The following is a 16270-nucleotide window of genomic DNA, read 5'->3' on the forward strand; positions in this document are numbered from 1 at the left end:
AGCTTCCTTCCAGCTGTCAAGCTAGTTTTAAGTCAGTTCTCAGTGTTTGGTGTCCAGTTCATGTCAGTGAATGTGAAACTATTCATGAGTTCAGAGCAAAAAAAACAGTAAAATTAAATTTAAACAACCAGACTGATATTTTACTAAGCTTGTCACAGCTTTTGTACATGAAACAATGTAAAACACTGACTTGTCAAATATGTCACCAGAATGTGATATTCTTTTCTAGCTGACAAAACAAAACTGCTACAGGTTTATTTAGATAAGCCAGAGAGAGTCATGTCACTTCTTTTCTTTAACATTCTTTGCTTATTGCACAAATCCATGCGTTGTTTCATAGTTTAATATCTTCAGAATAAATCTACAAAATAGAAAAGAACAGAAACAAAGAAAACCCGTTGAATGAGAAGGTGTGTCCAGACTTGTGACTGGTACTGATGTAAGTGCAGACACACAGACGAACATACTGCCTTCCTCCTTCCTCAGGGCACACTGCAGAAGTTTGTGGATGACTTGTTCACAGTGATCCTCAGCACCAGCCGACCTGTCCCACTGGCTGTCAAATACTTCTTTGACCTGCTGGACGACCAGGCAGGACAGCATGGCATCTCTGACCCCGAGACGATCCACATTTGGAAGACCAACAGGTTCGGTGCATGTGTGCGCGCGCACGCACACACACACACACACACACACACACACACACACACAGAGCGGAGTGGGGGGGGCATTGCTTTACAAAGCAATGAAAGGAAGTCACTGCAGCAGCTATGTTTGTCGTCCATGTTTGCCCTGTTTCCCTTCAACTGTCAGTGTCCATTCTGGACACACAGAAGACATAAGATACTCTGCAAGCACAACGCTCATGCTGTGCAATGGCAGCACAAACGTGTGTTGGGGCCAGGCGGCCTGAGGGTGAAATGGTTCCTGGTGGCAGTGGAATGATGACCTTAGTCTGAGGAGTGAGGCAGCTGTAATATGATTGTCTGCTGTGTTTCTTCAGTCTCCCTCTGCGTTTCTGGATCAACATCGTGAAGAACCCTCAGTTTATATTTGACGTCCAGGCTTCAGACCACGTGGATGCTGTGCTCTCTGTCATCGCCCAGACGTTCATGGACTCCTGCACCATTGCTGAGCACAAACTAGGACGGGTGAGGAGAACGCTGCTGCTTTTGTTTCTTCTCTTTTGTTGTGAATATTGTTGACTATTTCCTCTTCTCAACTTCAACTTCAAGCTTCTTACACTTAATAAAAAGAACTTACTGTAGAAAATACTAGTAAATAACATTTTTGTTATAAACAGGTTTCAGTGGTTGTCAGTCTGCTTCTTGTGTTGTCGTACTGTAAGTGATTGTTCACTGCATGATTTCATACACACAAATGATGGAAGGCAAAAGGATGATTCCAAAGGAGGAAAGGTTAAATGCTGTTGTAAGAAGCAGCTGTGGGTGTTTTACAACTGTCACAAATGGTGTCAACATTTGGAGTCATTCTAAAACATCTGCTTCTCATTTGGTTCTTTTGTTGCTATCTAAACAGGACTCTCCCATCAACAAGCTGCTGTACGCCAGAGACATCCCCCGCTACAAGCAGATGGTAGAAAGGTGGGTTTGTAGTTAACTATAAACACTCATCTTTTCGCTGCTTCTTGGACAATATGAGATCAATGTTAAGCCCTGAAGCATAACGGTGGCGCTGCATCGCACATAACCGTAACATCCAAAGTTTGGTTTCTTGACCAAAAGACCTTTGTTGCATATCAGATGCCTCTCGCTCCTCATGTTTCCTGTCTCTATAGTATTGTTTAAAGGCAAAAAGCCAAAACAGCTGAAACCAAACATTTATAAACTGCCCTGTGTGTGGAATTGATGATGCGGTGTATTGTTTCAGGTACTATGCAGACATCAGGCAGACTATCTCAGCCAGCGACCAGGAGATGAACTCTGCTCTGGCTGAGCTGTCGAGGGTGAGTACAGCCACGGCTCAGAGGCCTCAGTGTAAACACCTCCAGTACACAGACACATAGAGTGATGTCTGACCCCAATGCTTTGTGTTCCAGAACTACTCTGGAGAGCTGAACTACCTAGTCGCACTGCACGAGCTCTACAAGTACATCAACAAATACTACGACCAGGTAACCTGGATGTGTTATGTTTCAGAAGCATTCTGTAGAGCCACTGTTTGTCAGTCAGCCTGACTCACCAGTGGACGTGTAACTATGTCACTGCACATTGCAGAGATGTGATCATGTTCACAGCTGAGCTGAAAAATGGATCATAAAATGAAGTTGTTCCTATGGTGGCTTGTCAGAGTGCTAATTTCACTCTAAATTCTGGAGGCCACTGTAAAATATTTGCTTACACCTCCTGCCTGAAAATGTCATTGATGCAGATGTAGGTGAAAGGCCGCATAGAAAATAAGCTGTTTCATTTCAGAGGTTTTCTGACCATGGAAAATAAAATAACTTGGATACTTCTGCAGTCAGTTTGTTTTTTCTTTTTGACTTTGGGGCCCCCAGTGGTAGCATCAGAAAGCCATTGTGGCAGATATCCAAAAATAAAAAGATTCAGGATTCGAGAGGCTTTGTTGTCATTTCACAGTATGCATGGAACACAGGGGGCTAAAATTCTTCCAAGTGAAACAAATAACATACAAATATACGTATGTAAATATATATGAAGATACAATAACTAAAGTCATTATAAAAGAATGAAATAGAAACTAATCAACTTAGAAATACTATAGAAAAATAAAATCAAAACTAGCATGGCAGTTAGGGGAGTAAATCGCCACTCTCATCACGATATGATCCTATATTGATTCTCTTTGCCAGTGATCTGATGTTTGCTGATATTTAAAAATATGCTATGATGCGATTTTCATTGGATTCAGTTCAGGGGCCTGCGATCGATATTATCTGCCTAGTTCATACAATTATATTTTATTAACTCAAATGTAACAAAAGTATAATTTTTAAAAATGTATTGAGCTCCTCAGTTCACTTTCAAGTGCTGTTTAAATTCAAATAAGAACCAATGATGACCTTCCAATTCAACAAGCTTTTTTGAGATAAGCATTTAAATTGTTAGACGTGCAAAAAAAAAGCTGGGAATAAAAGGCCTATATTGCAGTAAAACGTCTGTTTAATACTTAACATTCACACTTATTGTTGTGCGTGTCCATTTTACTCCAGAATACTTCATAAACATGACTTGTTTCTGATGGTAGAGTTACTTTATCTGCATATTTTTCTTGGCTGCTACAGGTCAAGGCCAGTTCTCATAGGAGGTATTTTGTCACTGGCCCCTCTCATGCAACAGATTAAACCCGATCTATCTAATGTGTCAGTCCCCACTGACTCGGAGACATGCATGTGTGACGCGTCACCCCTGGAACTGGCACACTGGTTTACTAAGCTTCAAGTTTCTTCTCTTTGATGCATTTAACAAAGTATATTTCTCCCAGACCGTTTTGCCTGTCACTGTCCAGGCGACAGACAAGCAGCTGTTCTGATGACAGTGACGCTGCACAGAAGTCGGAGTCGGTGTGGACTGAACAGAAATGCTTCAGTAGCTTATGCACTGCTCACGTCTTGTAGTGTGAATTCTCAGTCTGGGAGTGCTAGCTGCACCGCCCAGTGCTTGTTATCCAATTTGAAAACGCATACAAAACATGTACGTATGTGGCTGGCTGTCAAACTAAAAGCACACAAAACATCAGTGTTTACATTTTGCATTGATGTCATCTGTGTTTGATCAATGTATTGATCCAGATCGATGGATTGTTACCATAGTAGTGTCTATGACAATTTAACAGTTTTTGATGAAGGTGCACGTATTAAAGTGCCTCCTTTACGTGCCAGGGAATGGCTGGGAGAAGGGGCCATCAGTGCATTTAGAGTTCTCAGAGCCTGGGGAAGAAGCTGAGTTTGCTGGAGCTGGCAGGGATGCTGCAGTTGCAACAGATGTAATTAGCATTTTGTAAAGGACAGCTGACTGCACGGTTATGAGGTCAGTGGTATTATAGCAGTATATGATGGATCAGTAAGGTGGAACTAAACTTGTGAGTCAGTTAAGGATATTTTAGGCCATCAGCTTCTAGTTTCCAACTTTGCTGTTTGCTGTAGTCAGGGGTTTTCACTCCAAGGATTACTGTATCACTGATACATAATGTGTCACACCGTGGGGACTTTAGACTCCTGTGTTCATGACTTGTTGTGTGTGTGTTTTTTTTTTTTAGTAAAACCATTAAAACCCAGTACTGAAACAGCACCTTCATTGAATAGTTTACTGTAGAAAGTTAATGTATAAAAATGGGAAACATTTCTATTTAGGTTGTTTTTATGAAGAATCATATGGCCAGTAATGTGAACTGAAACTGATGATGACATCCATCTCTGACGTGCAGTGTAAAATTACAGTAATCCAGTACACCAGTATGGGATCATAAGGTGTACACTGTATTATCTTTAACACTGTTTGTAACACAAGGAAACCCTTCACCCCAGGGTGTGTGGAATGTAGCACAATATTCCTGTCTCACTGCGAGCAGTCAGGACACAGTAGGACATCACACAGAAGTGGTGTATCCACTGTGGCTTTAAACGTACATGTCAGTTTGCCATGTGACTGGAGAAAACTCCATGAACTGACAAGCTGGGAGGGTTCCACTAGTTTTCATTTACTATACAGTGGTGATACATTTCCCTCCAACCATTCTCATGTGATGTATAGCACTCTTTAAGTGTTGAATAATCACAGTTTGTGTGATTTTTTTTTTTTTTTTTTTTTGTATCCTTTTTTAAAATTCTTTAGTAGTGCTTACAGGGATAGTAAATCTTAATTTTGTTTGTCATTTCCACCCTGTCAAACTGCCTGTCCTCTCATCCACTTTTCTGTCACCTTCTCATCAGATCATCACAGCGCTGGAGGAGGACACCACAGCCCAGAAGATGCAGCTGGGCTACAGACTGCAGCAGATCGCTGCTGCTGTGGAGAATAAAGTCACTGATTTGTGACAGAGGAAACATTCACCAGTGTCACATCATCAGCCTGCAGGTTGAAATGCAAAGCAGGAGAGCACTGAAGGGGCACATGTGAAAACACACTGTTGTGTTTGAGGAGGAGGAGTGGGAGTAGAGGAGGGGGCGCATAAAAAAAAAACTTCTCTCAACATTAAGGATCAGAAGATTAAAACTGGCATTTAAGTGGAAGTGATTGTCCTTTTTAGGTGTTCAGTACTGATGGGTCTGTGGCCCCATGAGGCCCTGAGCCCATTATAGAAACAGGAGAGCACATAGACACCACACAAACCTGGGCAAAGACAGGGGGTGCATGTAAGAGACATCAGTCAGGCCTGCTGTCACTCAGCTTATGAAGAGACATCTGGAGGGAAAACTGTGTGTAATCTGTGCAAAATCTGTGCTGGATTTCAGACTTAACACAGCAGCTGTCATGTGTATGCAGCCAGCTGATCAGATCTGAAGACTGATGAAAGGACTTTATTTTCTCTCTGAAGTGAATTTTATGATACAAGAGGTACGTTTCATTCTTGTGTACTGCTGTACAGTCAGAGGTTATTTTTGCGTGTGTATGTGTGTGCATTTATGCCTAGTTACCCTGGTTGTCAGTCTCCATCTTGTTACATTTCATCCAACTGGTTCTTATATTTTGGATGTTACAGTGAGTAGTATTTTGAAAACATTGTGAATGTTTTCCTTTGTTTTGGATTGAAACCATGGTGATAACATCATCAATAAGTCCCTTAACTTACAGAGAATCACTGAAGGTTTTCTGTATCGGTGTTTCTATTTTTTAATGTAGTCGACACTTGTTAGCAAAAACACTACTATGTACCTGTCAGCCAGGTACAACTACCAGTATAGCAGCACCTTATACACATATACAGTAACAGCAGCTGAGCATCCAATTTGCAGTAGTGCGCACACACACACACACACATACATATTTTAGTTCCTTATTTTTATTGCTTGTGTGAGGTGAACATCACACTGTAGTCAGTGGAGCTTTATAAGGTACTCAAACCCCACTGACTGTTTTTATGTCTTGATTTTATGCTTATAAGATAAGATAATCCTTTGTCATTGTAACATGTACAACAGAATTTTAGAGTGACCTTCATTCAGTCGGTGCAGCAATAATGTGGATGTGTGTGTATAGAGTACAAGTCACTGGAAAGATGTTAGAGGAAAAACAAAACTATCAGTGAAGAGGAATCCTCGTCGGGGCTCCACTGTTTTGTTGTGCGTTTCTGTTCTTTAAGTGTTTCAGCATTCCCTTTAGGTGAACAACATGTTAAATCATGGTTTGTTCCACTCCAAGCAGAGGCAGTGGGGCTTGTTGACATGTTTTGGTATTGATGTCATGGTTGGTATAGAGTTCTTGCTTCATGTGCTGAACATTTGTATGACATTTTGTTTTGTCATGTTGTGTCAACTGTCCTGCTACAGGTTCAGTAGGTGTCGATCTTGTCACACTGTTCTGCTTTTGATTGGAACACAGACACTTTTCATACAAAAGCTAATATGTGCTGATATTTTTGGTATTTAAATGATGGAGGTTGTGTCCAAACTCACTCCCTCTAATCACTACTCCACATATAATGTACACTAAATAGTTCACTCAGTAGTGAGCAGGAAAGATTTCAGACACTTATTTTGCATCATCACTAACCACTGCAGCACCACTCCTCAGTCATTTTCTCAGTGTTGCATTGTGGGGGCAGACAGTAGTGTACATGCCATGGACTTAATTTTTTTATTCCTTTGTGGAATTTTTGAGTGTCACTATATAGTGTATAGATTTACAAACTCAGCATACAGACAAGCAGGCTGTTGAAATGGTGGACAGCAAATTTGTACTATATAGTGAACAAAGACTCTCATGCCGTCCTAGAGGTTCACTGGGCTGGGTATGGTTGTCAATGCTGGTCATGTCTCAAACCCCGTTTCCCCTTTAACTAGTGTTTCCAAGGGCACCAGTTGTTGTGGCTGTGGTTTGGTCTTACAGTAATTTGAGTAAACTTTTGTTGTGGTTAGGCACAGCAGAGATAACTGGTTGGGTTAACCAGTTATCTCTTATCCATGTTAACCAGGAAACAGACTTTGACAAAGTCCAGTTACCAATATGTTAATATAGTTTCACAATCAAAATTAAGATTTTTCAGTAACTTATTTTGCCGAGTTTATACAGTGCCTATAAAAAACATTCCTGATTTTTTTTTTCTCGGATCCAGTGTTTGTTGACTCAATACAAACAGCTGAACAAGATCCAAACTGTACAATATTTATAGGACAGGACTGAGACTAACCAGCTTTAGTATTCAAGTCAGTGCTGTAGACACAGTCTCCACCTAAACATAATGAGGTTCAGTGACCAAAAAAAGACAGCACTGAAAAGGATGATATTTTCAGAATGCTCTCATTTCTGTCCATGTAATAACTCATATGAACAGATGGTTTGTTCTGTAAAATGCTGTCAGTTTAGGTTAGTGATGATTCAGACAAGCAGTCTGAGAGAAAACCTAACTCTTATTAGGCTGTATCACTTTGTCAGTGTAGAGCAGGCTCTGCAAGGAGCAGTTTTAAAGATGTTTATTTTGTGTGTGAATATCATTGTACATAATGTAGTGACTATAACTGTAGAGACTTAACAAGTTTAATAAGAAAAGATGCAAATTCTCATACATGCTGTTGTAATAAAGTATTCTTAAAACTGTGTTGTTTTCAAATCCCTTAAGCGGTTCACATGTAAAGGCTTAGAAACTGACAGCTGTGATCTCAAATTGAATAAATAATGGGATGCTGCTGAAGGCACAGTTTGTCCTGATTATATGGGGCTGTGTGCATTCATTAGTCTGAGTTACCATCAAGATCAGAATGCTGAAGTGTAGTCAATTCTATTGAAACTACCCAGAATAAATGCATGCTAAAAATGTAATTTGATGAGTCCATTAGGATGTTATTCACAAAATTATCTTAACCACTAGGGGTCCTAGTGGTACAGTAAAACATTCAAGGGCTGAATCTAAATGTGCATCCTCCACATTTGCACACTGATCCCTTACAGGTTCCGCAATGACATCACATCAAGTATGCAAGAGTGCAGCTCTATTCCAATAAAACAAATAACCTAACAATGATGGGGTCGTAATTCCATCACAGTATTACGGGGGTTTATGTCCATCGATGGCGTACTTGTGTGAAAATAAGGTCATAGAATACAGCGCAATATTTTAATGAGCGATATTCGTCCTCACGGAATATCCTCATAGCTACATCTGCTTTTTGCGCATGTGTGTAGGATTAACAGAGCGAACAGGGAACACCTCGCTCGACAAGGGGCAGCAGGTTGTGTCAACAAACACAACGGTCCAAATGGAGTAACGCTGAAGACAAGGAATCCCGCTGACTCTAATTGCACATTCGAACAGAAAATCCTCCGTCGCAGGTGAAAATTACGACTTGCACTCGCTATCTTTGCTCCTACTGTCGAACTAGCTGCGCTGAACAGGTAATCTTAACAGTCAACTCGATAGACTAAAGCTAGCCTAGTCATGTTAGCGTTAGCGGTTAATGGTAGCTAGCTTTATAAATACAGCCGATGAACAAGAAAGGTTGTTAATTAGCTGCCAAGAAAACATCACGTAAAGCATCATAATACAGTTTGTGATTAGTATTCCTACTAAATACTACTATTTTAGTAGTGGAAATGAAAGCTAACGTTTTAAGGCTGGCTGGTTTGTTTCTGTGCTAATGTGCATCGCGTGTAACGTAGGCTATTTGGTGAGCTAACAGCGGTCACGAAACTTGCTAACGTTAACGACGTATTTAGATAGCTAGCGTTAAGTTATGACTCGTTTTGCTACATTTTGTGGATAGCTGTTTGGGTAGCCTTGTGTTAGCTTCTTAGTCCCTTCTGGTACAGAGATAACGTTAAAGTCATTACTTTTAACACGGCCTTGCCTAGAAAAGTACATTAATGTAACGTAAGCTGCTACTGTTACAATGATACCAATATATTAGTTAAAACACGTTTACAACTTACAAGTAGAGCTATTTTGTGTAAAATCCATCTTTAACGAACGTACGTAGTTGGCAGGTTAATGCAAGGCTTTAGGCCTGTCTCGGTTTATTCGGTTAGCTCGATGTGTTATTATAAACCATACATCCAAGTAGTCATATATGAGTTGTGCTATACGTGGCTTGATGAACGGGCATGAATGCGATTAAAAGTACTCACAACCAAGGTTTGTGGTAAGTATTGCCGACAATGGTGTCCTGTCATGTGGGCTAGTTCTGTGCATGGTATTAATTGTTATGGTTTGTGTTTCTGCAGTCAAGAATGGATTCATCAGAGCAGTCAGGCCCAGACTCGTGCTCCCAGGATGTCAACCCCGTGTTTCTCCAGCAGCTCAGAGAGCTGGCCATCCCCGAGGAGGCAGCCAAACAGGTGGGACAGTGGCCTCAGAGCTGGCAGCTCTTGAGACTACACTGGCTAAGCTGACATGGTCATAAACAGATGAACAGACCGGTTCAGATGACTGACCGGCACCTAGCTGGCTCTGCAAGATCAGCTGTTGTATGGCCCTGGGTCCTTGGACTAAGTAGCTTTTAGATTTTGTTGTGACTTGGATCTAACAATTTGAGTTTGATACCACATCTGAATCAGGCCGTAGCTATTAATATTCAGAACTGGGTCATATCCAAAAGCTCAAAACTGTCAATAATTGAATACTTCAAATAATAATTCCATATTAATGGAGCAGTGTGAGTGAGTAAACTGTGAAAGATGAGGTTTTTTGAATAAATGTATTGTTTAGTTATCAATTTGTCTGGCAACATTAGGGCAGATGTGTCCACACTGTAATTGACTGCCGTTTGTTCTCTGACCTTTCTCATCGCTTCAGGCACTTCTGCACACTCGGAACGTGTCTGCTCAAGAGGCGGCCATGTACTACTTCAACAAGCTGGAGAATGAGGTGCCCATAAGCTAGCCTTAGTCCCCACAGGTACACCTTGGTACGTTAGAGCTTGTGGAGTTTGTCCAAAGCCAAATCTCAGTGTCTCTGTTTGTCCACTGTGACTCGCAGGAGGAGGGAGATGATGACCTCATGTACAAGATGGTGTTTGTGGTGAACATGGACCTTGCCATGGGTGTTGGAAAGGTGAGGCCAGTGGTACCAGTGAGGACTGTGGTCTCTACATGCACAAATGCACAATCCATCAAAGAATATGTTTTCCTAATCAATCAGTGGTGATTTGCTGCTCTACTGATAGAAAGTAGAGGAAGAACTTTTAGCAAAGTAAACATTTTAAGGTCTGTACCCTTATAATGTAATGACTCTTGTCTCTGGTTTTGCAGTTGCATAAAGCTGCGATGTGTTCTGTTACTTCACAAAGCTTGTCTTTACTTTACATTCACCTGGAATTTTCCAGGTTCATCAGATAATTAACACCTGCTAGGTTCTCTAGTCTTATGCTCAGAGTACAACAGGTTTCTATTCATGTCAGTTGCATTGAAACAGTGATTGCAGTGGTTTCGTGCAGATTTTATTTTTAGGTTGCATTAGAACTGGAAAAACTTGATTTGTATATTTATTTCAAGCGAACTCAGTGCAGTGTGTTGGTGCAGGTGGCAGCCCAGGTTGGCCATGCTGCTGTGGGCTTGTACCAGGCTCTACAAGAGAAGAACAGCTGGAGGGAGATGGCTTGGAAGTGGGACCACACTGGGTGAGTTAGTAAGACATGAGCCCCCCCCCCCGACACACACACACAGAGCTGTGTTTTCATTCCTTGTTGGGTACTTTACATTGACTTACAGTACATTCATTTCCTGTAGACTTATCCTAACCTTAACCATAACCACTACTTACCTAACCTTAACCTTAAACCATGTTGCCAACTTAAAATTCAGTGATTATAATACTTTTTTTAAATTTACATTTTGATGTCATTTGGCTAAAGTCTCTAAAATTCTTTTAATGACATAATCCTTCAGCTGTGTCAGGACAGCGGTGCTACTTTTGCTTTTTCTGCTCCGGTCATTGCTCCACAAACTGCAGTATGTCTGTGTCGCATTGTTTTGAGCTTTCACACTTGGTTCACCCATTGGCTGCTTTGTAGAATGGCTCAGTTCAGTCAAGTCTCCCATTTGTGCCATTGTTGATTATAGAAGTACATTTTGATGGACAGATTTTGATAGCATGTATGATATTGATGAATAATTGTTGAATAATCTTAGTTAAGGATAATGTAAATGTGCATGTTGTTGATACAGAGCCAAGAAGGTGGTAGTCCAGGGTACCAATGTGGCTCATCTACTGGAGCTGCAGGCCCTGGCCATGAGCCTCAGCCTGCCCACATATCTGGTCCAAGATGCAGGGCTTACCCAGGTGAGGGACGCATGCTATTTTCAAAGCTGACTTGTGTATACATGTATTATGGGGTACCAGGAATCAGTGGTGGAATGTAACTAGGTGCATTTACTCAACTATTGTACAGTTTGAGTATTTTCATTTTCTGATATGTAATACTTTGACTCCAATACATTTTAGAAGCATATTGTACTTTTAACTGCACTACATTTATTTGATAACTTTAGTTAAATGGTAAATGGTTGTATACTTGTATAGCGCTTTTCTGTGCATTGCAGAACACTCAAAGCGCTTTCACACTATTTAGCCATTTACCCATTCGCACTCCCATATTCACACAGCAGTGATATCACCGGGAGTAACTTTTCAGAATCGGATTAATAAGACAAAATATGTTTAATGACAGCAATACTTCAAATTATAATCATATAAGGTAGTTGAAATGAGCTTCACCTTTACCAGCTGCTACATTAAATGTGATGTACACAATAACACATCAGTAATTATAATCCAGTAATAATACATTCATGTGAAATTTGCTATTCTGCATGAGTTCTTTGTCTTTTGGTACTTTGTATAGTTTAATACTTTTGTACATGCATAACATTTTGAATGCAGGACTTGGAAGAGTATTTTTACACTGTGGTGTTACTTTTAAGTAAAGAGTCTGCGTACCTCTTGTAACACAGCCAGTAATAATTCCCAAAATATTTTACAAATAAGCACTAATATAGCATTAGTACTCTTCTAATATGTCATTAGCAAGCTAGTAAGGCTGGCTAAGCTATTGGAATAGAGCTGTTGCCAAGGTCAGCACACTGTATATAGCATGGATGTATATGCTCTGCTCTACAAATGGATAAAGTCAATGCTTGTTCATAAACTCTGACTCTGAATGTTTGCTCCCTCAGTCCAAGGGAATATAGAAAGGCATAGGAAACCTGATCAGTCGGATCAGTGTGATTAGCGATCCAGGTGATTTATTTCAAGGATTTAATGGTTTCAACCAGTGCTGCTGAAGCAGCAAGAGATATTGTAGCTGAAGAGAGAGATGTAACCTAGCAGGAGGGCAGCAGCCAACATGCTGCTGTTGTGCGAGAGCAAGTGCAGAAGGGATGGCACAGAGTTAGCATACTTTTGTTGGGAGGTGACAGAACCATCAGCTGAGTTGGCACCGCAGGTGGCTGCCATTGGTTCTGTAACGGAAACAAATTCCTTGTGTGTAATATACTTGGCCAATAAAGGTGATTATCCTTATCTATAGTATTACTATATTGGATGCCATTGTCTGGCCCTGATTTTCCCTGAACTAAATCTAATTGTGCACCTGGGACATTTATGTATTGGTGCATCCGTTGTTGGGAGTGCATACAGGCACATGGGGGGCCACACACATGCTTCTGAGTCACATTATGAGTTGCAATGATAAAATTTACTTAACTTGGATGAGCCTGTGATTTCCATGTCTCACTTATTTTCAGTGTGATTTTGAATGTTGAGTTTGGTTTCCAAGGATCATTGTATAATTTGTTCAGAACAAAATGACAATGTACATTAGTAAAGGTTTTCACCTTGAATAAGTTGTTCATCAAGATACAATGTGTGGTTTAAGTGTTCCCCTAATGTTATTGAACAGTTTATTAATATATCAAATTTTGTCAGTATAACCTTGGTGTGAACACAGTTGAAAATCTCAGCACTAAACCAAGCCGTCTTATGTTGGCAGGTGGAGGCTGGTTCCTGCACTGTCCTGGCCATCCTGGGTGAGGAAGAGATGGTGAACAATGTCACTGGGAGTCTGAAGCTACTCTGAGGAGGTCAAACCTACAGTGGGGGAGACATGACTCTGTAGGAGCACAGTGCAGCCAGCAGAGGGCAGCGTTTCCCAGCGGCAGGGAGAGTCTTGGCAGGAGTGCAACAATCTTTAAATAAATAAAAAAAGACCTAAAGAACAAGGGAAAACAAGACCAACACCAGAAATCAAACACTCTGTCATTTGTTTGTCTTTCATTCTTTGTCTGAGCCATGTAGTTGGCTGTTGAGAGCAGGAGGGGAGAAGCAGACTGAATCCTCACAAGACAGAGGCAGTTGAAACTTCTTGTCTGGTGACCTTTGTCCTTTTTAAACAGGCCACCTAGTTAGAAAAGAGTCATATTAGGCTCATTCAGTTTTCAAACACCTTATCTGTTGTTCAGTTTCAGATATGGTAAAGTCAATTCAAGCAGCTTTGGTTGACCAAAACTGTAGACTAATATATATAATGAAATTAGAACTATACTCCAATTAAGTGTACTATTTTGCTCCTGGATTTGCTTCTGCAAGGGGAACTTGTTAATTGATAATATGTGAATACCAATTTTTGACTAAGTCTGGTCTGTATGCAAACATTCTTCCAAAGATCCCTATCCTCTAGGCTCGATAACATTACTTACTCAAAAATGGCTATATTTTGTATACATGTGCCTATTAGGGCCATATATTGTACAATGTGTGGTGTGCCATCCTAAACAGTATGCAGAGCTACTGGACTGTGTTGTATTTTTTTCTTAATGTTAAAAAAAAAAATCTTAAGTTGTCATGTTTGGATTTACTGGTAGAATTTGATGGTTTTATGGAGCCAGAATGCCATGTCGTTAAGGTCTGTACTGGGCCTAACTATGCATTCTGACTGCCTGTGGTGAATAGTTTGCAATAATTTACAGTTACAGCTTGAGAGAATGCAAATGATTGTGTGTATGACAATTGTTTTGGACTCGGTGAATAAATGGTCTTGCACACTAATAATCTTAATACTCAAAAGAATTATGTGTGAGCTGTTGTGTGTCTTGTTCTCACTAACATACTTTTGGGCATGAGCTGCTATTCCCAGAATTTATAAGTTGTCAATTTTATTTGTAACATCTTGGCAGTGTGGTGCATGCAGTGTGTATAACTGGAGAAATCGTTGTGTACATTTATTACAGTCATTTGTGTGAGTGCTTCAGATATCGGAGACTATTAAAATGCCCCCATATTAAGTAACAAGCAGCCTGAATCGTGTTTTACCTGATTATGCAGATGAAAGATTTGCTGCAGCCGCGGCTGTGAGAGAGGAGTGGGGGAGGGTTGAACACAGCCATATTGCAGAGCCCGGTTTGGACTGGCCATATGACATTGCTTGTTCACTGCAGTAACAAAGGCAGCATTGTGAAATCTGACCGCTGCCGACCATGGTTGTCTGACTGAGAAACCTGTAAACCTTGTTCTCTCTGTTACCGGTTACTATAATTCTCCCCTACTATTATATACACACGCGCGCGTAGGTACCATTAGTTTCTACTTGGATAGTCGGCACATTACGTGTTTATGTCTAGGGGTAGTATACAGTTCTGCGGCTAATCAGAAATGAAAATATACTTTCTTTGGACTATACCTTCACATCATATGTATCCAAATACACAAGTCATCACTGTGTTTAATGAATCTGCTATAAAAAAAAAACCAACTACAGCCTTAATTGTATTATGAAAGCCCCAGAACCGCAATGTAATTTTATTATTTTCTGCTGTCTCATCCATCTCATGGCTGTCCAGACCTCTGCAACAAATGACGTTGACATTTATCATCACAGCCAATCCCAAGTCCCTTCAAAGTCTCATGACATGACAGGAAACCAATCGCATCTTGTGACTGTGTTCATAGATATCACAATCAAAATGTCATAATCCTTTACTATTATGTTTTTTAAATAATGCTTCCTTTTAGCAATCCAGTGTGTGGTAGGCCAGGGCAATATCGTCACACTATTCAACAAGAAACAACTGTGGCTCAAATATGTTTCAGTAAATGTTGACATCAGAGCAAACATTGTGCTTTATTTCGCTCGTCCTTCTCCTAAAACTCCGAAAATATTTAGTTTTATTGATCCGCTGCCTGCAAATAAGTATGTTTTGTGTTGGTCTGGTCGCTTTCTGTCTGCAAATGTGGGAAATGACTGATTTCGCCAGCGGGAGCAAAAGTAGGCGGGACCACTAATAAGGAGATGCAACCCAGGAGAACTGGTCAATTTCCCTGCTCAACCCTTGCCAGATGCTGCCAGAACAACCCCTCATACTCCATTCATGTGACATACCGGTAGGTGGGGCTGACCCAGCGGGCTAACCCTGTCTTTGGTGTCCCTGAAACTGGGCCCCAGAGACCCCGTGTAGCTAACGCTTCCTACTCTGCATTGGTATGAAAGCTTCTTCCACAGTGGAGAGGTGAATATAACTCTCAAATCAAAAACAGTAATCCCACTACCGAATTAAAATTATTCCATGGCATTAGAATTTAATAACGAGCCCTTCCGAAAACTAGAAGGTACAGGTCCTCTGTTGTATGTCAAATTGTTTCCCGAATCCAGATATTCTCTTTAGCTCTTCTCCTTGTATGCCACCAGCACACAGATCTCATAATGGACTAGAATTTTCGCACCCCTCCACTAAGCAGTGCCTGCCCAGTTTGACGTTGTTGACAAAAAAAAAAAAATCGATGCCGTAATTCACCAATCACTTACATGCATATCTGGAGTGTAACATGATTGACACAAAGCCGTCGAATCACTGGCAACAGGCGGGATTTCGTATCAAAGGCCGCCCCCAGAGAAGGCCCCTGCACGGCCGCTCTGAAAACCCCGTGGCATGGTTGTGTGTCAGTTTCGCTGGGACCCGCGGTCGATACCGGTGAGGAGGGGGATGGGCGCCTCTGCGAGTGTAGGGACCCGAGACAGAATCAGAGCCCTGTATCACATACAGCAGCATATACCCCGTTATAAATAGCGACTGTAAATATACAACACAAAAATAAACGGATCTGTCCACCGAGGATCTATCATAGACATTCAATGGACGCACTGCAA

At 40.9% G+C, this 16270-nt stretch overlaps 2 protein-coding genes across 6 annotated transcripts in view; both read left to right on the top strand.

Annotated features, from left to right (window-relative positions):
- plxnb1b (plexin b1b) overlaps window positions 1-7736 on the top strand; it is a 142204-nt gene extending 134468 nt beyond the window's left edge. For all 3 annotated transcript variants that reach the window (XM_020599872.1, XM_020599873.1, XM_020599874.1), the window contains 6 exons: window positions 487-647; window positions 1004-1151; window positions 1540-1604; window positions 1891-1966; window positions 2060-2134; window positions 4913-7736. In XM_020599872.1, the coding sequence (XP_020455528.1) occupies window positions 487-647; window positions 1004-1151; window positions 1540-1604; window positions 1891-1966; window positions 2060-2134; window positions 4913-5017 (630 nt within the window). In that variant the 3' untranslated portion in view covers window positions 5018-7736. The remainder of the gene's footprint in view (window positions 1-486; window positions 648-1003; window positions 1152-1539; window positions 1605-1890; window positions 1967-2059; window positions 2135-4912) is intronic.
- Window positions 7737-8137: 401 nt separating this feature from the next.
- LOC109960047 (probable peptidyl-tRNA hydrolase 2) lies at window positions 8138-14415 on the top strand. 3 transcript variants are annotated; one of them, XM_020599875.1, is made up of 7 exons: window positions 8138-8531; window positions 9357-9470; window positions 9928-9999; window positions 10111-10185; window positions 10653-10750; window positions 11298-11412; window positions 13121-14415. In XM_020599875.1, the coding sequence occupies exons 2-7, from the start codon at window positions 9363-9365 to the stop codon at window positions 13205-13207; spliced, it is 555 nt and encodes a 184-aa protein (XP_020455531.1). In that variant the 5' UTR covers window positions 8138-8531; window positions 9357-9362; the 3' UTR covers window positions 13208-14415. The 3 variants fall into 3 exon arrangements, with proteins under 3 accessions (XP_020455531.1, XP_020455532.1, XP_020455533.1); XM_020599876.1 differs by having other exon boundaries at window positions 8138-8468; XM_020599877.1 differs by lacking the exon at window positions 8138-8531 and adding an exon at window positions 8963-9274.
- The last annotated feature ends 1855 nt before the right edge of the window (window positions 14416-16270 follow it).

The sequence above is a fragment of the Monopterus albus genome, unplaced genomic scaffold (assembly GCF_001952655.1).
Source record: "Monopterus albus unplaced genomic scaffold, M_albus_1.0 scaffold43.1, whole genome shotgun sequence".
Classification (NCBI taxonomy): domain Eukaryota; kingdom Metazoa; phylum Chordata; class Actinopteri; order Synbranchiformes; family Synbranchidae; genus Monopterus; species Monopterus albus.

What these genes read in the sequence shown, in the direction of transcription:
- LOC109960047 (XM_020599875.1), top strand. Translation starts at nt 9,363, where the DNA reads ATGGATTCATCAGAGCAGTCAGGCCCAGACTCGTGCTCCCAGGATGTC. An exon ending in TTGCCATGGGTGTTGGAAAG is followed by an intron (nt 10,186 to 10,652) that starts GTGAGGCCAGTG and finishes GTGTTGGTGCAG; the next exon opens with GTGGCAGCCCAGGTTGGCCA. An exon ending in TGGAAGTGGGACCACACTGG is followed by an intron (nt 10,751 to 11,297) that starts GTGAGTTAGTAA and finishes TTGTTGATACAG; the next exon opens with AGCCAAGAAGGTGGTAGTCC.